We start from the raw sequence: 23,046 nt of genomic DNA, 5'->3' as shown, positions 1-23,046 counted from the left end.
TGGAGTTAACTGTTTTTGTAAAATATTAAATAGAGTATTGTGGGGATAAGTCTGAGGCAGATGGTAGGAGAGGAGGTATCCGTCACAAACAGCGGTATCAAATCTATGTAGATTTTTTTACGTAGAGGATGGTGTAGCAGCAAACTGTATTGCTAAATTGGATGCAAGGACTACAGAGGAATATAATGTGTCTGGAAGCAAAGGTAGAGCTGTTTGCTAAATATTTGGCCATACCAGTAGACGTGCCTTTTGACAAAAAAACTTTAAATTAATACAGTATCTCTTCCTTTAAACTCCTTTTTCTTTTCTTCCTTTAAGCTGATGTTCACAAGGAGACAAGGCACGTGATGTATGAAGGTAAACACATACACTTCTCTGAGGTGGATAACAAGCCCTTATGCTCATACAGCCCTAAACTCTGCAAGCAGCGACGACTTAACGGTTACGCTTTCTGTATTCGCCACGTTCTGGAGGATAGGACTGCTCCTTTCAAACAATGTGAATATGTTGCAAAATATAACAGCCAAAGGTGTACCAACCCTATTCCTAAAGCTGAGGACCGCAGGTGAGAGACATTCCTGCTGAGGCATTTTTTGAAGTGTACATTAACTGTAGCCTCTTAGCTTGTATTTTGTTAAGTGTCTGTGTTGCAGAATTATTAACTATGGCTTTTGCATTCAATGATCTTTGTCAAATGTAGATGATGTTTCTAATTTTGCTATGTGGACTCCACCAAATTCTGAGTTGCAGTAAGGTCTGTTATTTTTCCACAGTAAGCATAGATCTGAAAGTGGGTTTGTCAGAGAGACTTAACAGTCCATGTCACTCAGACATTTTATTGTACTAAAGTCTAACACTAAAGCCCTTTTGAATAATGCATTGTCACAGTTTTGTGCAGAACTTGTAGCTCATTATTCACTTACTTTACAACACATAGATTATTTGGTGGTTAATTAACATATTATTGATGAATGCATTTGCTCATTTTCTAAAACTGCTTGCCCTAACAAGACTTGCAGTGACAGGAAGCTGAGCAGGGGTCACAAGACTTGCTTGGTTCCAACAACAGTTTCAGCTCATCCTGTGATATCCCAGAGCATTTGTCGACCTACATGTCTATATGTGTACATCTGTGTGTATGTATATATATATATATATATATATATATATATGTGTGTGTGTGTGTGTGTGTGTGTATAATATATATATATATATATATATATATATATATACACATACATGCAGACACACACACGTATTTGTATGTGTGTGTATATATATATATATATATATATATATATATATATATATATATATACATATATATATATATATATATATATATATATATATATATATATATATATATATATATATATACACACACACACACACACACATATATATATATATATATATATATATATATATATATATATATATACACACACACACACATATATATATATATATATATATATATATATATACACACACACACACACACATATATATATATATATATATATATATATATATATATATATATATATATATATATATATATATATATATATATATATATATATATATATGTAGGTACTAGGCTGTTGGCCCTAGGGCTTATATAAGCCTAGACAAAAAGGTACCCTGGCTGTCATCATCCAAGAAAAGTATTTTCCCGTGCCCCTGTCTGGCAGAGCCACAGAGGTGATCCCCGGGGTGAATTTCATATTTCCCATCCAATCAAGATTTTTCTTGGAGTGCTAATGAGGAGCTTTGTTTGGTATAGATAGGTAGTTTGTTCCAGAGTATGGGAAGTCTCTGGGACAGGAATCTATCTCTCCAGCATGTTCTGTTTATTGTGGTGACAAGGTTTAGGTCCCTAGAGCGTGTAGTGTGGAGGGATTGGGATTTCTTTAAGGGGAGCATGTCCTACAGCTCTGTGTTTGACATAGCTTTGTATGTTAGGCAGAGAGTGCCTCTAAGTAGGGTATATGCAACAGAGTAAAGCTGGAGTTTTTTGAGACTGTCTGTGTAGGGCATCTGTTTGAGGCTGGTAATCCTCTTTGTGAGGTATTTCTGCAGCCTTTCCAGTTGTTGTAGATGTCTTGTGAGGTACATACCAAATGGGGCATTGTACTGAGTCTAATGAGCGACGAGTAGAGGGAAGCAATGACCTCTTTTTTTCCTGGATGAGAAACCTTTTGTGATGAGGTGTGCCACGTAGAAGGATTTCCTGACTACTGTGGCGATGTGATTATCAAAGGAGATACTACTGTCCACTTTGTCCCAAAGTCTCTTATCACACTTTCAGTGTTAAGTAGACTATCACCTGTGTGGTAGCTCATGGGTACAGAGTTTTTACCAAAGGTGATGACAGTGGACTTTTTTGCTTTGAACTTGAGGCCATGGCTTTGACACCAGGCGTCTGTCTCAGTGAGGCCTTTTTGTAGGATGTCTACATCGTTAGGAGTTTCGATTATGGCTCCTCCTTTGCAGTCATCTGCGAACTTCATTAGCCAAAGACCTGTGTTAGCCTTTACTTCAGAAAAGTAGATACCAAACAGGAGAGGACCCAGGACTGAACCCTGTGGTACTCCACTTGTCACTGGTCTAAAGTCGGATTTGGAGTCTGCTGCTTTCACAGTGTGGGTTCTGTCAGTGAGCCAGTTGGCAACCCAACTTGTGACATAAGGATTTATACCTAGTTTTGTGAGTTTATCTATAATTCCAGAATGGGGGATGGTGTCAAAAGCCTTGGCGAGATCTAGATAGGCTGTGTGAACCACCTTACCCTCGTCTACGGCTTTGGTGACTACTTCAAAGAAATCTGTCAGGTTTAAAAGACATGATCTACCTTTTACAAACCCAAACTGGGTGGGGTCCAGAGTTTGGAGATTACCAAAGTCTTTGTTTATAAGTTCCATGATGATATGTTCCATGGCCTTGCAGACCAGGCTCATTAGGGTAATGGGGCGGTAGTTCCCAGGGTTTGTGGTGGCTCCCCCCTTTGTGGAGTGGGATATCCGTCGCTGTGTGCCATTCAGTGGGCACAAAGCCTGAGGTGAGGCTATGATTGAGCATGGTGCTTAGGTGGGGTGCCAGTTCATTCTGTACTTCGTGTGGAAAACAGCCTGGGATGTTATCAGGTCCCATGAATGCTGTGTTCTTTGCTGTGGAGAGTGTGTTTTTTACCTGTGCAGCCGTGGTTACAGGAACTTTGCATTCTTCTGGTATAGAGATGGGCCCTTTAGGGGGTGAGAGGGGTGTAAAGTTAGCACTGAACCTGTCTGCCAGGATGTTGGCAATTTCAGTTGGTTCTGTATATTTAGTGCCATTGTGCTGTAACTCTGAGCAGATCTGAGTGTTGCCATTGAGATTCTTGACATAGCTATAGAATGCTTTGTGGTTGTCTTTAGAATCAGTGACAATTTTTGTTTTCGTAACTAGCTTTGGAGGATTTTATGAGGGATCTCAGCTTCTTACTGAGGCTGACCGGGGAGTTCCTCCTATCATGGGATTTTGCTCTTTTATTGCAACAGTTTCAGTTAAAAACACCCAATTCCACGAAAATAAAATGATCATTAAAAGTAAAACATGAAAAAAGACTAAAAAATGACTGTCCACACCAGGAATAATAGTCGGGCGCTTTCTTTCGTTTAATGCAAATAAATTTCTTCAGAACTAACAGACAATTCCATACATCAGTTTAAATACAAACAATTCACTAATTAGTGATCCAGTCAACTTCCATTTATCTAATTACTTAATAGTCTTAAAGACTTTCTTAAATATATATATGTATATATCTTTGTATAAAAATATTTATTTAAACATGCATTTATATACACCAACTTTAAAATGGCACATTATTATAGCAATATATGCAATTATAAAATTGGTTGACTTAATAGTATAACCTGTTGTTAGAGACATTTTACATTTAAGGTCTCATTCAGACCAGTAATTTGGTCTGCCTTCAAGAATACTTGCCATCTTAGTTCTTTGATTTCAAGAGCATTATTGAATTCTGTAACAAAAGGGGTGAAGGGTGAAATCCATTCCATCCAATACAAAGAAAATAAATTTTTTAAAATTAAAGCACTCTAAAGCGTGTTTGGCTAACGCATTGATGTTCTTTGTGTTTCACTGTTGCAGTCTTTACCTTCAGTCAGCCTGATTAACAAAGTCTTGGGTCCTGCGTTGGTTGCTGTCCCTTCTTCCATGACATCAGGTCGTCAGGGGTATAAAACATGCATTCGACGCCATTACATCAGTCTTTCTTGCCACGCGGTGCCCAAAGCAGAAGCAGTTCGCAAGTGCCGGTCAGCCGACTCCTGAAATTTTCGTTTTTGAGTTTCAGAACCGAAGTCTTCAACTAAAAAGCTAAGTACTCCATTGGGGAAACTTTTTCTTGCTCCTTACCAATGTCAGTAAAAGTTAATAATTGTATTACTTGTGGGAAGCAAATACCTGATGAGGATTTTCACTTGTACTGTATTCCTTGCCTAGGCCCTGACCTCGACGTACCTTGGTGTCGGTTCTGTACTTTATTTAATCAACGCACTATCCGTCGTTGGTACTTTTTTGCTTTTAAATATTTTGGATCACGGTTTAATTATCCAGAAATGACGTCTGTTAGCAATCCAACTACCGGAATACCTAAAAAACGCAAAGAAAAAAGACAGAGACAGGCTGTTGAGGTCCAAAACTGCTGACGACGCTTCTCCTAAGCCATTCGCTAGTTCGCTAGTACTCATTGAGGCGCTTTCGCAGCCCCTGATACCTGCTACTTCTGATTCACAGGCCTCTACTGAGACCCATTCGGAGTCCGGTATGCCGTGAGATGCTTCAATAATGGAACCTGCGGATGTCTCTACCTTGGATGGGTCTGGAGCCGCTGTGCAGGCACCGGCTTCTGAGGGGTGTGTTCAGGCCTACAGATTTGTATATTAAACCGACGCCATCTTCAATATTAAGGCCAAAATCTCGATCTGTCTAAAAAAAAACGATGCCTGGGCCGCATGTGCAGGCAACAAATGATCAAAATGGCTGAAGATTTAATTACTTTAATCAGGGGTAGCCAACCCCCACCTTCAAAGAAGCCTAGGGCAGAAATTGACTATGAATCTTCTGAACAGGATTCTGTTTCTTTAGACTCTTCTAATGAACAGGATTTGTCTATACCTACTTATGAGGACTCTGATGCAGAGGATTACATTCCTTCTGCTTCTCCCCCCGAGGATTTTTCTTTTGGGGAAACTTTTCATACCTTAAGGGAACATTTTCACTGGGAAAGTCAGGATTTTTCTGAATGTAAAAAGAGGCTTAGGGATTTTCTTCTTCCTCAGCATAGGCCTTTGGCTATACCTCCTGTTCTAGACATTGTTGATGTGTTTTCAGAATCTAGTATGGCTCTTGATTCTCTGCCTCAGGCTCCTTGTAAGCCAGACAGATAGGTTCATACTAGGCTATCTGCCCTAGGGCATTTATAAGCCTAGCCAGAATGTGTTTGGCTTTCGCCACCCATTTTAAATTTATTTTGCTATGCCCTTTTTCGAGGTTAGAATACTGTGCCTCTGTCTAACAGTGACACAGAAGTGATACCCGGGGTAAACCTACGAACTCCCATCCACTCATCAAGATTCTTCTTGAAGAGAGACAATGAGGGACTCTGCCTAACCTGGACTGGGATTTTATTCTAGAGTGAAGGAAGCCTCTGGGTTATGAATCTGTCCCTCCAGCATGTCCTATTTATTTCAGTGCTGAGGTTCAAGTCTCTCGAGCTCGTAGCTCGATGGGATTTGGATTTTCTGAGGTGCAGCATGTCCATTAATTCCGGGTTGGACATGGCTTTATACGTCAGGCACAGACCGCCTCTGAACAGGCGGTATGCCACTGAGTAGAGCTGGAGTTTCTTTAACCGGGCAGCATATGGCATCTGTTTGAGCCCTTTGATCCTCTTGGTGAGGTACTTTTGGGGTCTTTCCAGTTGCTGCAGGTGTCTGGTAAGGTACATCCCAAAAGGGGCATTGTACTCAATTATGGGCCTGATGAGGGATGAGTAAAGAGGCACGATGACCTCCCCTGATCTAGATGTGAATCCCTTCATGATTAGGTGGGCTATATAAAATGTTTTTCTAACCACTTTGGCCACGTGGTTGTCAAATGAGAGATTGCTATCAGCTTGGGTTCCCAGGTCCCTAATTACTTCTTCTGTACTTAATGGATTACCACCTGTGTGGTAATTTGTGGGCACTTTTTTTTTGTCAAAGGGGATGACTATACACTTTTTGGCATTTAGCTTGAGGCCATGGCTCTGGCACCAGTTGTCTGTTTCTATGAGGCCCTTTTGGAGGATGCTTGTGTCGGTTGGAGAGTCGATTATGGCACCCAGTTTGCAGTCATCTGCGAACTTGGTCAGCCACAGTCCTTCCGTGTTGGCCTGTACCTCCGAGAAATATTTACCGAACAAGAGAGGTCCCAGGACTGAGCCTTGTAGGACACCACTTGTAACTGGTTTGGAGTCTGACATGGCTCCAGCAATTCTAACCATGTGGGTTCTGTCCTTGAGCCAGTTTGCAATCCATCTAGTGACATAGGGGTTTATATTTAAGCTGGTGAGCTTATCTATAATGCCCGAGTGGGGTATTGTATCGAAGGCTTTTGCGAGGTCCAGGTAGGCTGTGTGGACCACCTTCCCCTCGTCAATGGCCTTGGTGACTGTTTCAAAGAAATCAACCAGGTTTAAGAGGCAGGATCTGCCCTTAACAAAGCCGAACTGGGTAGGATCCAGTGTACTACAGGGTTCCTGACTCCCACAAATTCCTTTTCAAAAATCCTGAAACTGTTTCACAGGGCCCCAAGGGTTCTACTGCTAAAAATCCTACCCCTTCTGATAAAGATTCCAGGGCGCTGGATAGATGGAGTAAGAAGGTTTACACTTTTGCAAGCTTGGCAATCAGGGCTTTAAACTGCCAATTTCATATGCTAAAATATCAGCAGCATATCATGGGACTGCTTAAACAAAAAATTATGTTGAGTTCTGACTGTGTAGAAAATAAAGATTTACAGGATTTATTGCATTCAGCTGAACAGGTTGGAAAACATACTTTGCAATGTGGTTTTGATTCTTTGGAGGCCTCTTGCAGGGCTGCTGTGACTGGGTCTGTGCTAAGAAGGCATGCTTGGCTCAAAGAGCAATCTCTGCCTGATCATGTTAAAGCAAAATTGTTGGATGCCCCTTTGCAACAGGACCGTCTCTTTGGTAATAAGGCTGAAGAAGTTTTAAAAAAGATGGAAGATAAAGCTAAATCAATGCAAACTGTGAAGGATTTCTTACAGGTGCAACCTCCAAGATTTAGTAGGCACTGGCCTACTAAGAATTGGTCCTTTCCAGTTCCTTCGAGAGCCACTCAACTCAAACCCAGGCATTCCAAAGGCACCAGGTTTCAGTTCCAAGGGACTTTCAGAGCTAAGCAATGGGTTGCTTCCTCTTCCAAATCTGGAAACAACAAGACTCCTCCCTATGGTAAGCAGTCTCAATGACTTTCCTCTACAGTTACCAAGCACTTACCTTTTAGCCACCCCTTTGGGGGGAAAACTGGCTTTTCTTGTGAAAAATTGGCAACTTATAACCCAGGAAAAATGTGTTTTAAATATAGTATCCCAGGGATACAGATTTCATTTCCACACGTTGCCAACTCCAAGCGGATGGCCAGACCTGACCCCAAGTCAGTGGGCAGAGGCCCAGAAACAAGTACTTTCCCTCTTGAACATGGGGGCTATTCAGCTAGTGCCAGAAGAGGAAAAGGGACAAGGTTTCTATTCCAGACTTTTCCTGGTACCCAGAAAAGACAAATCATGGCGTCCAATTCTGGACCTATCTACTCTAAACACCTTTCTGGACATTCCAAAATTCAAGATGCTTACTCTTCACCAGTTACTTCCTATGCTAGGCTAAGATGCCTGATTGGCAACTTTAGATTTAAGAGGCTTACCTGCATATCCCAATCAGGGAATCTTGCAGAAGATACCTCCGCTTCAAAGCAGGCTACTTGCATTACCAATTTTCTGCACTGCCCTTTGGCTTATCTACTGCGCCCAGGGTCTTCACAAAGTGCCTGGCTCCAGTAATTGCATTTTGCAGGCAAAGAAATATCCAAATATATCCATACCTGGACGATTGTCTAATTCAGGCAGAAAAAAAGGAGATTCTTCTAAAACATTTGGCGTTTGTAAAAAGGCTTCTAACTTGTCTAGGGTACACTATAAACGAAAAGAAATCAGAACTGGTACCCTCTCAAAAACTTATACTCCTGGGTGCAAGCTTGAATATAACTACCCAGATGGCTTTACTTACACCAGAAAAGCAACTTCATTTGGTGACTTACTTCAAACAGGTGGCCACAAAAACCCTGCTTTCTGCAAGACAAATATTGCAAGCTTTGGGGTTCATGGTCTTCTGCATCCTTCTAATTCCATATGCAAGACTGCATATGAGGAAACTTCAGTGGTACTTAAAAAGTTTATGGAGTCAGCATTGTCACAGCCTGGAAACAGTGATTCCCATCATACCTTGCCTGCACCTAAAGTTCCTATGGTGGGCAGAGGCCTGCCACCAGAACAAGGGACTGCCATTCACACCACCCCCTGCCACCCAAACCCTAACTACAGATGCTTCAGACTTTGCATGGGGGCTGAGACGTGTGCTCAGGGCAAATGGAGCCCAAATCAAATGCACCTTCATATCAGTCAAAAAGAAATTCTAGCTGTACAGAATGCTCTGACAGCCTTCAAGGACTACCTTCATCCGGGACAATTACTGATAAAGACGGACAACACCACGGTTATGTGGTACATAAACAAGCAGGGGGGTACACATTCCTACCCCCTCTGCAGACTAGCCATGGCATTGCGGAAGATGGCCTTGAGCTACCAAGTACAACTACAAGCTCAATTCCTGCCAGGAAAGCTGAATATTCTGGCAGACGAACTAAGCAGAAATCTCATGGACCCACATGAATGGAAACTGGAACCACGTATTTTCAACATGTTGACATGCAAATGGGGGAGCCCAGACATAGATCTTTTTGCCTAACCCCAGAATTACCAGTTGGACAAATTTTGTACAAGAACTCGTCACAAAAAAGCCTGGAAAGTGGATGCTCTGTCCTTCAGCTGGAAACACCTATCCATCTATGCCTTCCCCCCTCTGCCTCTGCTCTCCAAAGTTCTACTAAAAGTCAAACAGGACAAATCAAAAATGATTTTGATTGCTCCAGACTGGCCTCGCCTGCACTGGTACCCACAGTGTGTCACAAATTTCACCGTGGCACCTGTCTCAGACACCTTCCTTTACTGTCTCAGCAGGAGAACCAAATTCTGTACCCTCAGCTCCAAACATTGAACCTTGCAGCTTGGCTAATCATTTAAATTCCCCCTTAGCATCCCTCAGCAAACCTGTGATGGATGTCATTTTAGAGGCAAGAAGACCTAGTACTAGAAAATCTTATGCTGACAAATGGAAAAGATTCTGTGCCTGGAATCAATCTCAAGGGATGAGCACAGCAGCACCCAATTTACCTTAGATTTTGCAATACCTAACTGAGATGCTCACAAGGGCCTGTCTTTTTCTTCCATATAAATCCATGCCTCAGCCATTTCATTACAACACAGGACCCCCCCCCCTCTTCTCTCATCCTCTGCTAAAGCAGTATCTCAGAGGGGCCAAAAAATTGAGACTACCCAGGAGACCTCCAACCCGTGCCTGGGACCTTAACTTTGTATTGGAGAAACTCACTCTACCTCCTTTCGAGTCAGCTTCTATTGCAGACTTAAAATTTCTTTCCTGGAAAACAGCCTTCCTTTTAGCAATCGCTTCAGCTAGAAGAATATCTGAATTACAGGCCCTTATGGCAGTGGAGCCTTTCATCGTCTTTCATGCGGACAGGGTGTCACTCTGGACCAATCCATCATTTTTGCCCAAGGTGGTATCCAGTGTGGCTCTTAGTCCATTCATTTTCCAACTTTCTTTCCCAATCCACAGAACAAGGGGGAGCGGATTCTGCATTCATTGGATGTACACAGACAACTTAGAAGAAACTTGGACAGGACTAAATCTCGAAGAAAATCTGAACAACTGCTGATAGCATTTGCTGCAGGGGCAGAGAGGAAGGCTATTTCAAAGCAAACCATTTCTAAATGGATAAGCCATTGTATTCATTTCTGCTATAAGCACCATGGAAAACCTATCCCCCAGGGGATCAGATCTCATTCCACCAGGGCTGCATCTACTTCTACAGGCTTTCTCAGAGGTGTTTCTACGAGGGATATTCTAGAAGCTGCTACCTGGAGTTCAATTCATGCTTTCACCAAGCATTATCACTTACCATTTTTCTCTAAATCCAGAGCTGGCTTTCCCACTGCTGTTTTGCAGGGCCTTGTAGCTGGTCCTAATGCTGTATAAATCCATCCTCCCAACCATAGCTTTGGGAATCTACCCAAATGTAATGACTGCAACAGTGAAACACAAAGAACATAGTACAGTTGTGTACACTTACCATAAATGTAGATGTTTGAGTGTATTCACTGTTGCAGTCCTGGTTAACCTCCCTCCAGCCCCCTGTTTTTCTATTACTATACCTTTATTTTCTTTTACTGTGCTTAAAGCCTTTTTGGTGTATTTGCTTTTGTTTGGAGGTATATTTTTGTGTTTTTAATTACTTGTATATATTTTGTTCCCCATTTGGGGGGCACCTAACATCTGGGGCAAGAAAAACTAATGTATTGGCATCGGCTGCATGCTTTATACCCCTGACGACCTGACGTCATGGAATAAGGGACAGTAACCGATGCAGGACCCAAGACTTTGTTAATCAGGCTGACTGAGGGCAACCTGGCAGCATATTACCCAAATGTAATGACTGCAACAGTGAATACACTCGAACATCTACATTTATGATAAGTGTACACAACTGTACTTTAGTGTCTTTCTTTATAATAGCCAAACGGTGCTTATAAATTATTTTGTATAATGCTCTTGTGGTTTTTCCAACATAAAAATTATGGCAGGTACAACACGATACCAAGTATACTATACCAAAACTCTTAGTTATATCTACCTTTATTTTATTTATTTATTTTACATTTGTTGACTGGGTTAGTCTGGCTGGGCAGAAAGCCCTTTTTCGGCAGTGACCCGGGGAGAAAAGCTCCATTAGAGTACAGAAAGTAACAGTTTAGCGTACAGATTACACATCATATTCTAACAGAGTAAGCAAAAAAACTATTTACAATATTTACATTACAGTCAAGATTAAACAGTAGTTTAGCAGTAAGGCTTTACAGAGCATAGTATAGAAGTAAACTGTGGAGTTGAGTGGAGATAATACATGGGGGGGGGGTTAAGAATCAAGACTAGGAGAGAGGGAGGGAGGTTGGAAATAAGAGGCAGTGGGAAAAAAATTGGTTAGAGGAAGGGGCTAGACATAATAGGGATTTTATATGGGTAGAATTAGATTTGAAATGAGACTGGATGTTGCGGATAGAAAACGTGGAACTAGAGGAGAGAGAGGTATGTAATGTAGAATAGTATGTAGGTTAGAGGAGAGAGAAAGAGGGATAAAGTGGATGTTCATCGTGTTACACTGCTGCAGTCATTACACTTGGGTTATCCTGCCATCAGGCGGTCTGCAGTCGGCCAGAGTTCCAAAGTCTTGGTCCGGCGTCAGTTGCTGTCGCTTCTTCCCTGACGTCAGTGCTCCAGGGGTATATAAGATGCATTTGACGCCATTTTCTTCAGTCTTTCTTGCCGCGCGGTGCCCGAAGCAGAAGCAGTTCGCAAGTGCCGGTTGGCCGACTCCTGAGATTTTCGAAGTCGAATTTCAGATCTGAAGTCTTCAATAAAGCTAAGTACCCCATCGGGGAAACTTTTTTATTGCCTCAGACCGATGTCAGAAAAAGTTAATTGTATTTCTTGTGGGAAGCAAATACCTCATAAGGACTTCCACTCTTACTTTATTCCATGCCTAGGCCCTGATCACGACATCACTAGTTGTCGGTTTTGTGCTAGATTTAATAAACGCACTATAAAAAGACATTTTGATTTTGCTTTACACTACTTTGGCCGAAGGTTCAATTATGCTATGCCGTCGGATCAACCGATGACTGCAATTCCAAAAAAATGCAGAGACAAGGATAAAGACAGGCATCCAAGGTCCAAAACCGCCAATGAAACCTCTTCTAAGCCAGTTGCCAGTTCGCCGGTTCTCAGTGAGGCGCTTTCGCAGCCCCTGACACCCGCTACCTCATAGCCACAGGCCGCCTCCAACTCCCACGTGGAGACAACTAGGCCTCTGGAAACTCAAGGTATTGGGCCTACGGAAACTAATCCCTCAGATGGGCCCGGAGCCGCTGATCAGGCATCGGCTTCTGAGGGTGTTTTCAGACCTTCCCAACTTACCATTAAAGCAACAGCCAAGACAAAAGTACCATTAAAGACAAAGAAGCAAGTACAGCATTCTCCTGGACAGTCCTTCATGCCCAAGAAACAGATGCTTAAAATGGCCAAAGACCTCATTACTCTAATCAGGTGTTCCCATCCCCCTCCTGAGAAAAGGCCTAGGCAGGATACAGACTATGATTCCTCTGATCAGGTTTCCATTTCTTCTGATTCCTCTTCAGACCAGGGATACTCTCTACCCCCCTATGAAGACTCTGATGCTGAAGAATCTATCCCTTCAGCCTCTCCTCCTGAGGATTATTCTTTTGGGGAAACTTTACATACCATGAGGGAGCATTTCCATTGGGAAAGTCAGGATTATTCAGAATCCAAGGAAAGGCTCAGGGATTTCCTTTTATTGCCTCAACACAGGCCCCTGGCTATTCCGCCTGTGCAAGATATTGTGGATGATGTGTTCTCTGAATCCAGCTTATCTCCTGATTCTTGCCCCCTGCACCAGCCAAGCCAGATGGGTATTATACAGTCCCTGACTCTCACAAGTTTCTTTATAAAAACCCTTCTGCTGATCCAGAAACTATTTCCCAGGGTCCAAAAGGGGTTAAGGCTTCCATTGCAAAAAATCCAGTACCCGCTGACAGAGATTCCAGAGCTTTGGATAGATGGGGGAAGAATGTTTACACTTCTGCAACTTTAGCAGTAAAGGCTTTAACTTGCCAGTTTCACATGCTTAAGTACCAACAATATTTAATGGCTCAGTTAAAACAGAAAATGCTTGCAAGCTCAGAAGCTCTTGACTGTAAAGAAATGCAGGATTTATTGCATACAGTTGAACAGGTGGGAAAACATACTCTGTAATGTGGTTTTGATTCTTTAGAGGCCTCTTGTAGAGCCGCAGTTACAGGTTCTGTGATTCGAAGACATGCTTGGTTAAAAGAACAGAGTTTACCCGATCATGTTAAGGCAAAATTATTGGATGCTCCTTTACAGCATGATACCTTGTTTGGTGTTAAGGCAGAAGAGGTGTTAAAGAAAATGGAGGATAAGGCTAAATCTATGCAAACAGTCAAGGATTTCTTACAGGTACAGCCACCTCGATTTAGCAGAAATTGGCCAACAAAGAATTGGTCCTTTCCAGTGTCCGACAGGCCACAGAGAGGCAGATACAGATGCCCAAGAGGCAGATCTCAACCCCAAGACTCTAACAGACAACGACAGTGGGGCACCTCAACCCCAAAAGGAGGTGAGGACAAGTCTCAACCTTACAGGAAACAGTCCCAATGACTTCCCCCTTCGTACGCCAAGCACTCCCTTTTGGCAGCCCCCTTAGGGGGAAAACTAGCACTTTTTTCTCAAAACTGGCAAACAATCACCCAAGACAAATGGGTTCTGAATATTGTGTCTCAAGGTTACAGGTTCCACTTTCATACTTTACCAAGGCTAAAAGGAATGCCAGACCTGCCACAGAATCAATGAGCAGAGGCACAAAAACAAATTACAGCCCTCATGGACATGAGAGCTATTCAAAAAGTACCACAACAGGAACAAGGACAAGGATTTTACTCAAGACTCTTCCTGGTCCCCAGAAAGGGCAAGGCCTGGAGGCCCGTACTAGACCTTTCAATTCTAAATACTTACCTGGATATTCCGAAATTCAAAATGTTGACATTACAGCAGTTTCTTCCCATGCGAAGGCTTGGCTTGTTACTGTGGACCTCAAAGAGGCATACCTGCATGTCCCTATCAGACAAAATTGCAGAAGATACCTCAGATTCAAAGCTGGTACAATGCACTACCAATTCTCTGCACTGCCCTTTGGCTTATCAACTTCTCCCAGGGTCTTTACAAAGTGCCTGGCACCAGTAATTGCATTTTGCAGACAAAAAGGAATTCAGATATATCCATACCTCGACGACCGCCTCATTCAAGCAGAGACAAAGGTTGCTAATTTCTCTAGGGTACACAGTAAGCGAAAAGAAGTCAAAACTAGTGCCCTCACAACAGATTATATTCCTGGGTGCCAGCTTAAATACAACGGCCCAGATGGCTTACCTCACGCCAGACAAACACATTCAATTAACTCAATATTTTCAATTACTGGCAAAAAAGTCCCATCTCCCTGCAAGAAAAATTCTGCAGGCCCTGGGATTCATGGCATCCTGCATACTACTAATACCATATGCCAGACTGCATATGAGGAAATTACAATGGTACCTAAAAAGTGTTTGGACTCAACACTCTCACAGTTTAGAAGCAGTAATACCAGTGATTCCCTGCCTACAACAGGAGTTTCGATGGTGGGCACAGGCATATCACCTAAACAAAAGGTCAGCCTTTTACCCTACCCACAGCCAGGCAGACTCTAACAGATGCTTCGGATTACGCCTGGGGAGCACACATGGCAGGAAAATGCATTCAGGGCAAGTGGACCACAGACCAGATGCATCTTCACATCAATCAAAAAGAGATGTTGGCTTTCAAAATGCCCTAACAGCTTTCAAGGATCTTCTGCATCCAGGACAATTATTATTAAAGACAGACAACACCACAGTAATGTGGTACATAAACAAGCAAGGGGGCACTCATTCTTATCCATTATGCAGGCAAGCCATGACTTTGTGGAACACAGCTGTAACGTATCAAGTTCATCTGCAAGCACAATTCCTGCCAGGAAAGATGAATACTCTGGCAGACAATCTAAGCAGAAATGTCATGGACCCTCACGAATGGAAATTGAATCCACAAATCTTCAACATAGTAACGCAAAAATGGGGATGCCCAGACATGGATCTTTTTGCCTCCCCACTGAATTGCCAACTACAAAAATTCTGCACAAGGACTTATCACACACAAGCATGGAAAGTGGATGCTCTCTCGTTCAGCTGGAAAAGCCTAAAAGTTTATGCCTTCCCACCACTGCCTCTCCTTTCAAAGGTACTCCTAAAAGCCAGACAAGAAAAACCACAGATGATCCTGATTGCTCCAGACTGGTCACGCCAGCACTGGTACCCAATCTTAAAGAACTTAGCTCAAGGCCCACCATGGATTTTGCCTCAAATTCCACACCTTCTGACTCAACAAAACAATCAGATCCTGCACGGTCAGCTCAAAACCCTAAACCTAGCTGCATGGCAGATTCATTAGTCAAACAGGCAACACCTCTCTCTAAAGCTGTTATGGATGTCATTTTGGAGGCCAGGAGGCCTAGCACCAGGAAAGCTTACTCAGAAAAATGGAAGAGATTCTGTGCCTGGAGCCAGGCTCAAAGCCTTGACCCTCTTGTCTCAAACATACCTCAGATTTTACAATACTTAACTGAGATGCTGGACAAAGGCCTGTCCTCATCAATTAAGATCCACGCCTCTGCCATTTCAGCACATTACGACACGTATCCTCCTTTATTCTCTCATCCCTTGCTAAAGCAGTACCTCAGAGGGGCTAAAAACATAAGACCATCCCGGAGAGCACCAACACCAACTTGGGACCTCAATTTCGTTTTGGAAGAACTGATCCTGCCACCTTTTGAGCCAGCCAATACAGCCAATCTAAAATTTTTATCATGGAAAACAGCTCTGCTCCTGGCAGTAACTTCAGCACGAAGAGTCTCAGAGCTACAGGCATTAATGGCAGTGGAACCTTTTATAATTTTTCATCAGGACAGGGTTTCTTTAAGGACAAACCCTACCTTTATGCCAAAGGTGGTATCTAGTGTGGCTCTTAACCAAACCATCCATTTGCCAACTTTTTATCCAAACCCCCAGAATAAAAGGGAGAAACTTCTGCACTCTTTGGACATACACAGGCAGCTACGCTTCTACTTGGACAAAACAAAAGCTTTCAGGAAAACTGAGCAACTGTTTGTAGCATATGCTGCAGGATCACAGGGCAAGGCTATCTCAAAGCAGACTATATCCAAATGGATAGGACACTGTATTCGTTACTGATACACACAGCATGGAAAATCAGTCCCCTAATAACATTAGGCCACATTCCACCAGGGCAACAGCCACTTCAACAGCCTTTCTCAGAGGAGTACCTACCAAGGAAATTTTGGAGGCTGCAACTTGGAGTTCAGTGCACACCTTTACCAAGCATTACCACTTGCCTCTTTACTCTAAATCCAGAGCAGGATTTGCCACTGCAGTTCTGCAGGGCCTCATAGCCAATCCTCTTTATAGGCCAGCCACCCAACCTTAGCTTTGGGATTCTACCCAAGTGTAATGACTGCAGCAGTGTAACACGATGAACATAGTACAGTTTTGTACCTACCATAAATGTAGATGTTTGAGTGTTCACACTGCTGCAGTCCAGGTTACCCTCCCTCCATCCCCTCTGAAGTAGCTGGACTTATCTATACCTTTCTATCCTATACAACCTTTGTGGTGTATTTGTTTGTATCTGAAGGAATTGTGTTTATTTTATATGTATATTTTTTATTAGCAATATGTATTGCCTACCTACTTGGGGGAACCTGACATCTGGGGCAAGAAAAACTGAAGAAAATAACGTCGGATGCATCTTGTATACCCCTGGCGCACAGACGTCAGGGAAGAAGCGACAGAAACCGACGCTGGACCAAGACTTTGGAACTCTGGCCGACTGCGGGACCGCCTGATGGCAGGATAACCCAAGTGCAATGACTGCAGCAGTGTGAACACTCGAACATCTACATTTATGGTAGGTACAAAACTGTACTATATTGTTTACGGTGGCTGACTGCAGTGGCGCAGTACCAGTGATTTTTGAGGTGTTCCTTTAAAGCTGCTTTGAATAATTTTGGGTTGGTAAGGGACCTTATCTCTTGAGGCAGTTTATTCCAGGAGATGGATGAGTGGTAGCTATAAATTTTACATCCAGTTTTAGTTTTGGGTTTGTAGATTTGGAGTAACTTTTCATTAGAGCTTCTTAGTTGTCTGGAGGGACAGTAGTAGGAGATGAGTGGCATGAGTGTTGGAGAATATGAAGGCAAGTAAAGGATAGAGTAAGTAATGGAGAGCTGTGAGAGTAAAATTTGGTGAGTAGTTCTAACCAGTTCATTAGTTTTAGAGAGATGCAGTGATGAGATTTATAGAGTTGATGTGCTGAAAAGCAAGCAATTTTATTGTAGGTGGTTTTAAGTTTGGTGACAAGGGTAGAGTCAAGATTAGTAAGGATCTGGGAGCCATACATAAGACTGGGTAGGAGGTACGATTGAGAAAGTGTAATCTTGGCTTCAGGGGAAAGGAATTTTTTAGATCTGTAGAGGCGTCCGAGTTTTTGATGGGTCTTTTTGATACAATTATTGATATGTATATCAAATTTCAATTCATCGTATATGGTAATTTCTAAGAGTTAGGTGCTAGGTTCTACTTGCATGGGGATGTTGTTAAGAGATAGAATAGTGAAAGTAGATTTGATATAGGCCAGATTTTTTGGGAGGAACAGTAGTAGTTTTTTTTTTTTTTTTTTGTTTGAGTATGGGCCAATTGTCAGCCATGTTTCAGTTGAGTTAAAGGCAGTTTGGGTGGCAGAATGGAGCTGGCTATAGTAGTAATGGTCGAGTCATCAGCGCATTGAACTAATGAAGACTGGGGGGAGGAAGAATAGTTTATTAATGAAAATATTAAAGAGTAAAGGCCCTAAAATAGAGCCTTGAGGAACACCCATTTTGACTGGTAGAGGTGGTGAGAGTACAGACTGCCATTTTACAGATTGGGTTCGATTGGAGAGGTAGCTAGAGGACCATGAAACAACTTCAGGGGCGAAGTTAAGTTATTGTAATTTGTTTAAAAGGAGAGGATGAGAGACCGTATCAAATGCCTTGGACATATCCAGAAGTAGGCATGAAACTAGCTTGTGGTCTTCCCTGGCAAGAGAGACTGTGTGGAGAAAGGATAAGAGCGCTGTGGTAGTGCTATGTCTAGGTCTGAAGCCGTGTTGAGTAGGAGTTAGAAGGTTATGTTTGGTAAGATATTGCATGGCTTGTTTGTGAACACACTTTTCTCGAGAACTTTGGAAAGAGAGGACAAGATAGCAGTGGGACGGAAGTTTGAGATATCTGAGGAGTTGACGCCTTTGTGTATTGGAAGAGTGTGAAACTGCTTCCATATAGTTGGGGCTTTTCCTTCTGTGTTTGAGCGATTAATTAGAATAGATACTGGTAGGGCAACAGACTCAGATGCTAGTTGGAGAAAGTTAGGAGGAATTTTATCTGTAGATGCGGAGCAGGGTTTTAAGTTGGATAGTAGAGTCTTGATAAAGGAAGTTGGTACTGGTTTGAGGGAGAAGGTGTCTGAGAGGGATGTGGTGGAAGGAGGGCTTATGACAGGAGGGTTTGGAGTTGACGGTGAGTTAGGCTTAAATAGATTGGATATGGAGTCAATAAAGTAGGAGTTAAATAAGGAAGCAATTTCTTTGCATGTTTTTTCTGGTGTTGGATTGGGGAAGAAGGATTGCCTGGGTGCAGTGTCTGGTTAGTGGCATGCCAGAATTTTTTTGAGTTTGATTTTAGTGCAGTAGGAGGGTTATAGTAAAAGTCCTTTTTATCTTTGTTTATGTATTTCTTTGTTAAGTTCTTAGCTTCTCTGTATTTTTGCAGATCATTAGAAAGTTTAGTTTGGGACCAAATTTTCCAAGGCTTTCCAAAGCTCGTCTCTGTTTTTCAGAAGGTTGAGAGTAGTTTTGGACAGCCAGGGTGAAACTGTAGATTTGATGCATATGGTACGAATAGGAGAAAGAGAGTCTAGAATGCCTAGAAAGGTAGAGTTGAAGTGAAGGACAGCTTCGTCTAGGGGGAGGTATTTTAGAACGTCCCAATTAACTTTAGAGAGAAGGGTGTTGAGTGTCAGAGTTAAAGTTAGAGAGTTTGCAGCAGGTGATACCTTGGTGGCTTAGAAAGTTGGGGAGAGAACCTAGTAATTTTATTGGTGAGTGATCACTTGTACGGTTTGGCAAGGTTTGGGGGTTGTGGTATTTTGAAGGTTGGGATACCAGTATCCAGTCTTTAAGGCTGTGAGTGGTGCGAGAGTTATTTGAATGGGTTGGGTGGGTGATGAGCTGAGAGAAGTCGTATAAATTAATGTTAATTTTGGAATGGTCATTAGTGATAGTTAACCAGTTGATATTCACGTCCCCCAGGAGAATGATTTCTTTGTGAAAATTGTGTGTGAAGAAGGAAAGTATATTTTCTAATATGGGGATGTTGTCTCTAACCACCATCCTTCTAATATGAGGAAAAAATGTATTTCTAGATGAATCAATGAATGTACAATTGTGACTTGGTATGTAGCTGTAGGTCCTCTGACAGTTTTATATTCTCCTATTTTCAATATGGACTTCAGACTTGCAACCTTTTTATAAATAAAACATGGATGTTCGCCCAACACCATAGCTAAATCAGTTTCCCAAAATGACTTTCCAGTTGTCAGAAATAGCCCGTTTAATGTTGTTACAATCTAAGCTAATAGGGATAGGAAAGGCACAGTTCATCTTCTCACTATTGCTGTTACTATTATTGTTAGCAATAAACCCACTAGTTAAAATTGGTGGGAATTTTTCCATCCTAACCAATAATACCCGTTCCAAAATTTCCCTTAACTTGTGCCTCTTTGGACAAACATGTTTAAAAGTTTGTTTGATTCACAAATAAAATTTTCATTTTTTGAAATCAGTTTACTGAGATGTATAATCTGTCCCTGACTAGATTCAGCTTCATGAATAAAGGATGCCCACTTTCATAGTGGAGAAAGTTGTTGGTATACGTGTCTTTTCTAAACACTGTGCTGATAAATCTCCTCTCTTCGATATTCATAGTTATATCCAAGTCCAGGAAGTGCACATTCATGCCAACTCCACTTAATACAAAATTGGGTCCCAGCACGTCTATTCATATCTTCGAAAAATTAATTCAGCTTATCAGTAGACCCATTCCAGATGAAAACCAAATTGTCAGTAAACCTCCTATAAAAGGAGACATGTTTAAATCTCTCCAGCTTGGTTAGAAAGGACAATTCCCACCATCTTATCACTAAATTAGCGTAAGAAGGTGCTACTTTTGCACCCATGGCCACCCCACAAGTCTGACTATATACTTTCCCATCAAATAGAAAAAAGATGTTTTTTAAAACCAAATCGAGTAGTAAACTGATGGACTGAACCATTACATCATCAAACGTAGTGTGTTCCTTTAAAAAAAACTTTATACACTTCTACTGGTCAAATCTTGGGGATAGGAGCTGTAAAAAGACACCACATTTACAGTGACTAACAGCGTTTCTGTACCTGTAAATGTATAATTTTTAAGCAAGTCCAAGAATTCCCAAGAATCTTTAAAAAAAAATAGGGAGTCTTGACCACTAAAGGATTCAATAAGTGGTCCAAGTAATGAGAAATGTTAACAGTTTTACCCTTTTATGGCTGACACAATGGGTCTAAAGGGTGGGTTGGTTACATCTTTATGTATTTTCGGAATTCCAAAGAGAATCCCCAACAAAGGTTTCTCAACATAAAGAAATTCATAAGTACTCAAATGAATGTAGTTTTTATTCAATAATTCCATCAAATGTTGATCTATTTTATGAAAATTATTTCTAACTGTATCTTTACTAACTAGTTGATAGTTTTTTGTATCTTTTAATAATTCTTTCATGTGCATTTGGTAATCAGATATGTTCATGATAACCAACCCATTCCCTTTATCCTCTGTCACAAATCTGTACTGCTGACTCTTTCTAAGATCAACTAAAATTTTCATCCCTCTTTTATCCCAAAAAGATCTTTTATTTGTATTTCTGCTATTGCCTATATACATTCCCTGGTTGTTACAAATACACCTGATGTCATTTTCACATAATTCATTGAAAACTTTAAGTGTAGATGTTAATTTAGGATTAACACTACTAGGTTTTTTACAGTCAGTGTTATTCCTATATTCTATCCCATCAAATGCATAGTTGAGATTTAATTTTCTAATATGTATCTTTAAATCCAAAATAGTATCAGTTAATGGGGCTTTAACAGGAGGGACAAAAGAGAAACCTTTCTGTAATACTTTTTTTCTGGACCTCACTAAGTGTTAAATCACTTAAATTGTAAATTTTGCATAAACGCACCATCTCTTCCGATATTTCCCCTTCCTTCTGTTCTCCACATTCCCCTTCCCTTGTTTGTTGTCCCATTGTTGTTTGCCTCTGATGATTTGAGGGGAAAAGGGTTGTTTAAACCATGTAAGACATCATTATTGGAACTAGCCTCTGCTTCATTTAAAGCGTTGGTATTTTCCATGCTGCTATTCTGATTTTTTATTTTGAACATGAAATCAAATGTATTGGCTAAAATTGTAGCAGCAGTAATTTTAGGGAATTTAAAGGCAACGGAACCATAGACAAAGGGAATAATGTTCAAAATAATCAGAATAGCAGCATTGAAAATACCAACGCTTTAAATTGGGCAAGACTAACAGGTGGCTCAGGGAAAGGGTTCGAGATCACTTATATTGTGCCCGCAGAGGTTTGAAATGTAGCGCCATAGCTAAACACATTAGTAATATGGGGAATGAACACAGTTTCAAATTCTTGGTCTTAGAGTTCTTGCTGTTGAATGACAAGAGAGGGGTTATAGTCAGTATGACCGAACAGATATAACTTAGATGGATCCTGACACTGGGGCACACACAGGCCCAGGGTTAAATGACCATATTTGAATCAAACCCACTTTAGAAGCAAGGAGGTTGAAAAGATTGTATTGGATATATTTATAACAAAGTTTTTTGTATTTTTAGTTGTCTCATATGTATTTTTAGTTAGTATTTTATTTTCACAGATTGTTAAAAAGTATTTTTATGTATATTTTATGCATATGTTAACTATAGTTTATCAGAAGCAGCATGGGGTATATTTAAATTACGGATATCAGGTGTTTTAGCTAAATGGCAATTCTGAATGTCCATGACTTTTGTCTTTTACTTTTAAGTCTTTTTATGGATGTTTTCAGGCCAATAAAGCCAGACCCCTCTAACTGTGGATATGCATGTTTCTGCCTTCTTATGACATCATCAGTTGGAAAAGTAGGCTAGTCATACCCAACTGATATCCATAAACCTAAGGGTGTCTACAAAATATCCCAACTAACAAACTGAAATAATGTTTAAAAAGGTCACACAAGAAAACCAATTAGTTAAAAACTAAAAAAGAAAAATCTAGCAAAGCTAGAATTTCCACTATGTGATACCTTAAACCTCTTCAGTCAGAGGCAACATGGGCTATATGTAAATTACCCTTTAATGAAATACAGGGTAGTCATACCCAACTGATATCTATAAACCTAAAAGTCATGGACATTCAGAATTCCATTTAGCTAAAATACCTGATATCCTTAGTAATTTACGTATATTCCATGTTGCCTCTGATTGAAGAGGTTTAAGGCATCACACAGTAGAAATTCAAGCTTTGCTGGATTTTTCTTTTTTAGTTTTTAACTAATTGGTTTTCTTGTGTGACCTTTTTAAACATTGTTTTAACTATATAGTTTAGAGTGCAGTTATGCTGTTTGTAGAATTTGGTCACTATGTAGTTAATAGGAAAGTGATATGTTGCTAAGCGTCTCTG

The 23,046-nt window shown here is 41.1% G+C and overlaps 1 protein-coding gene across 1 annotated transcript in view; it reads left to right on the top strand.

The window, feature by feature from the left end:
* Positions 1-23,046, top strand: part of INO80D (INO80 complex subunit D) — a 1,521,357-nt gene that overhangs the window by 345,989 nt on the left and 1,152,322 nt on the right. Inside the window, exon 3 of the mRNA XM_044075859.1 lies at positions 319-565. Coding sequence (XP_043931794.1) covers positions 348-565 — 218 coding nt within the window. The 5' untranslated portion in view covers positions 319-347. The remainder of the gene's footprint in view (positions 1-318; positions 566-23,046) is intronic.

Source organism: Protopterus annectens, chromosome 6.part1 (assembly GCF_019279795.1).
Source record: "Protopterus annectens isolate FY-2018-M chromosome 6.part1, PAN1.0, whole genome shotgun sequence".
NCBI lineage: Eukaryota > Metazoa > Chordata > Ceratodontiformes > Protopteridae > Protopterus > Protopterus annectens.
Note: the sequence above shows the minus strand (reverse complement) of the source record. Positions and strands in the feature narration are given on the sequence as shown.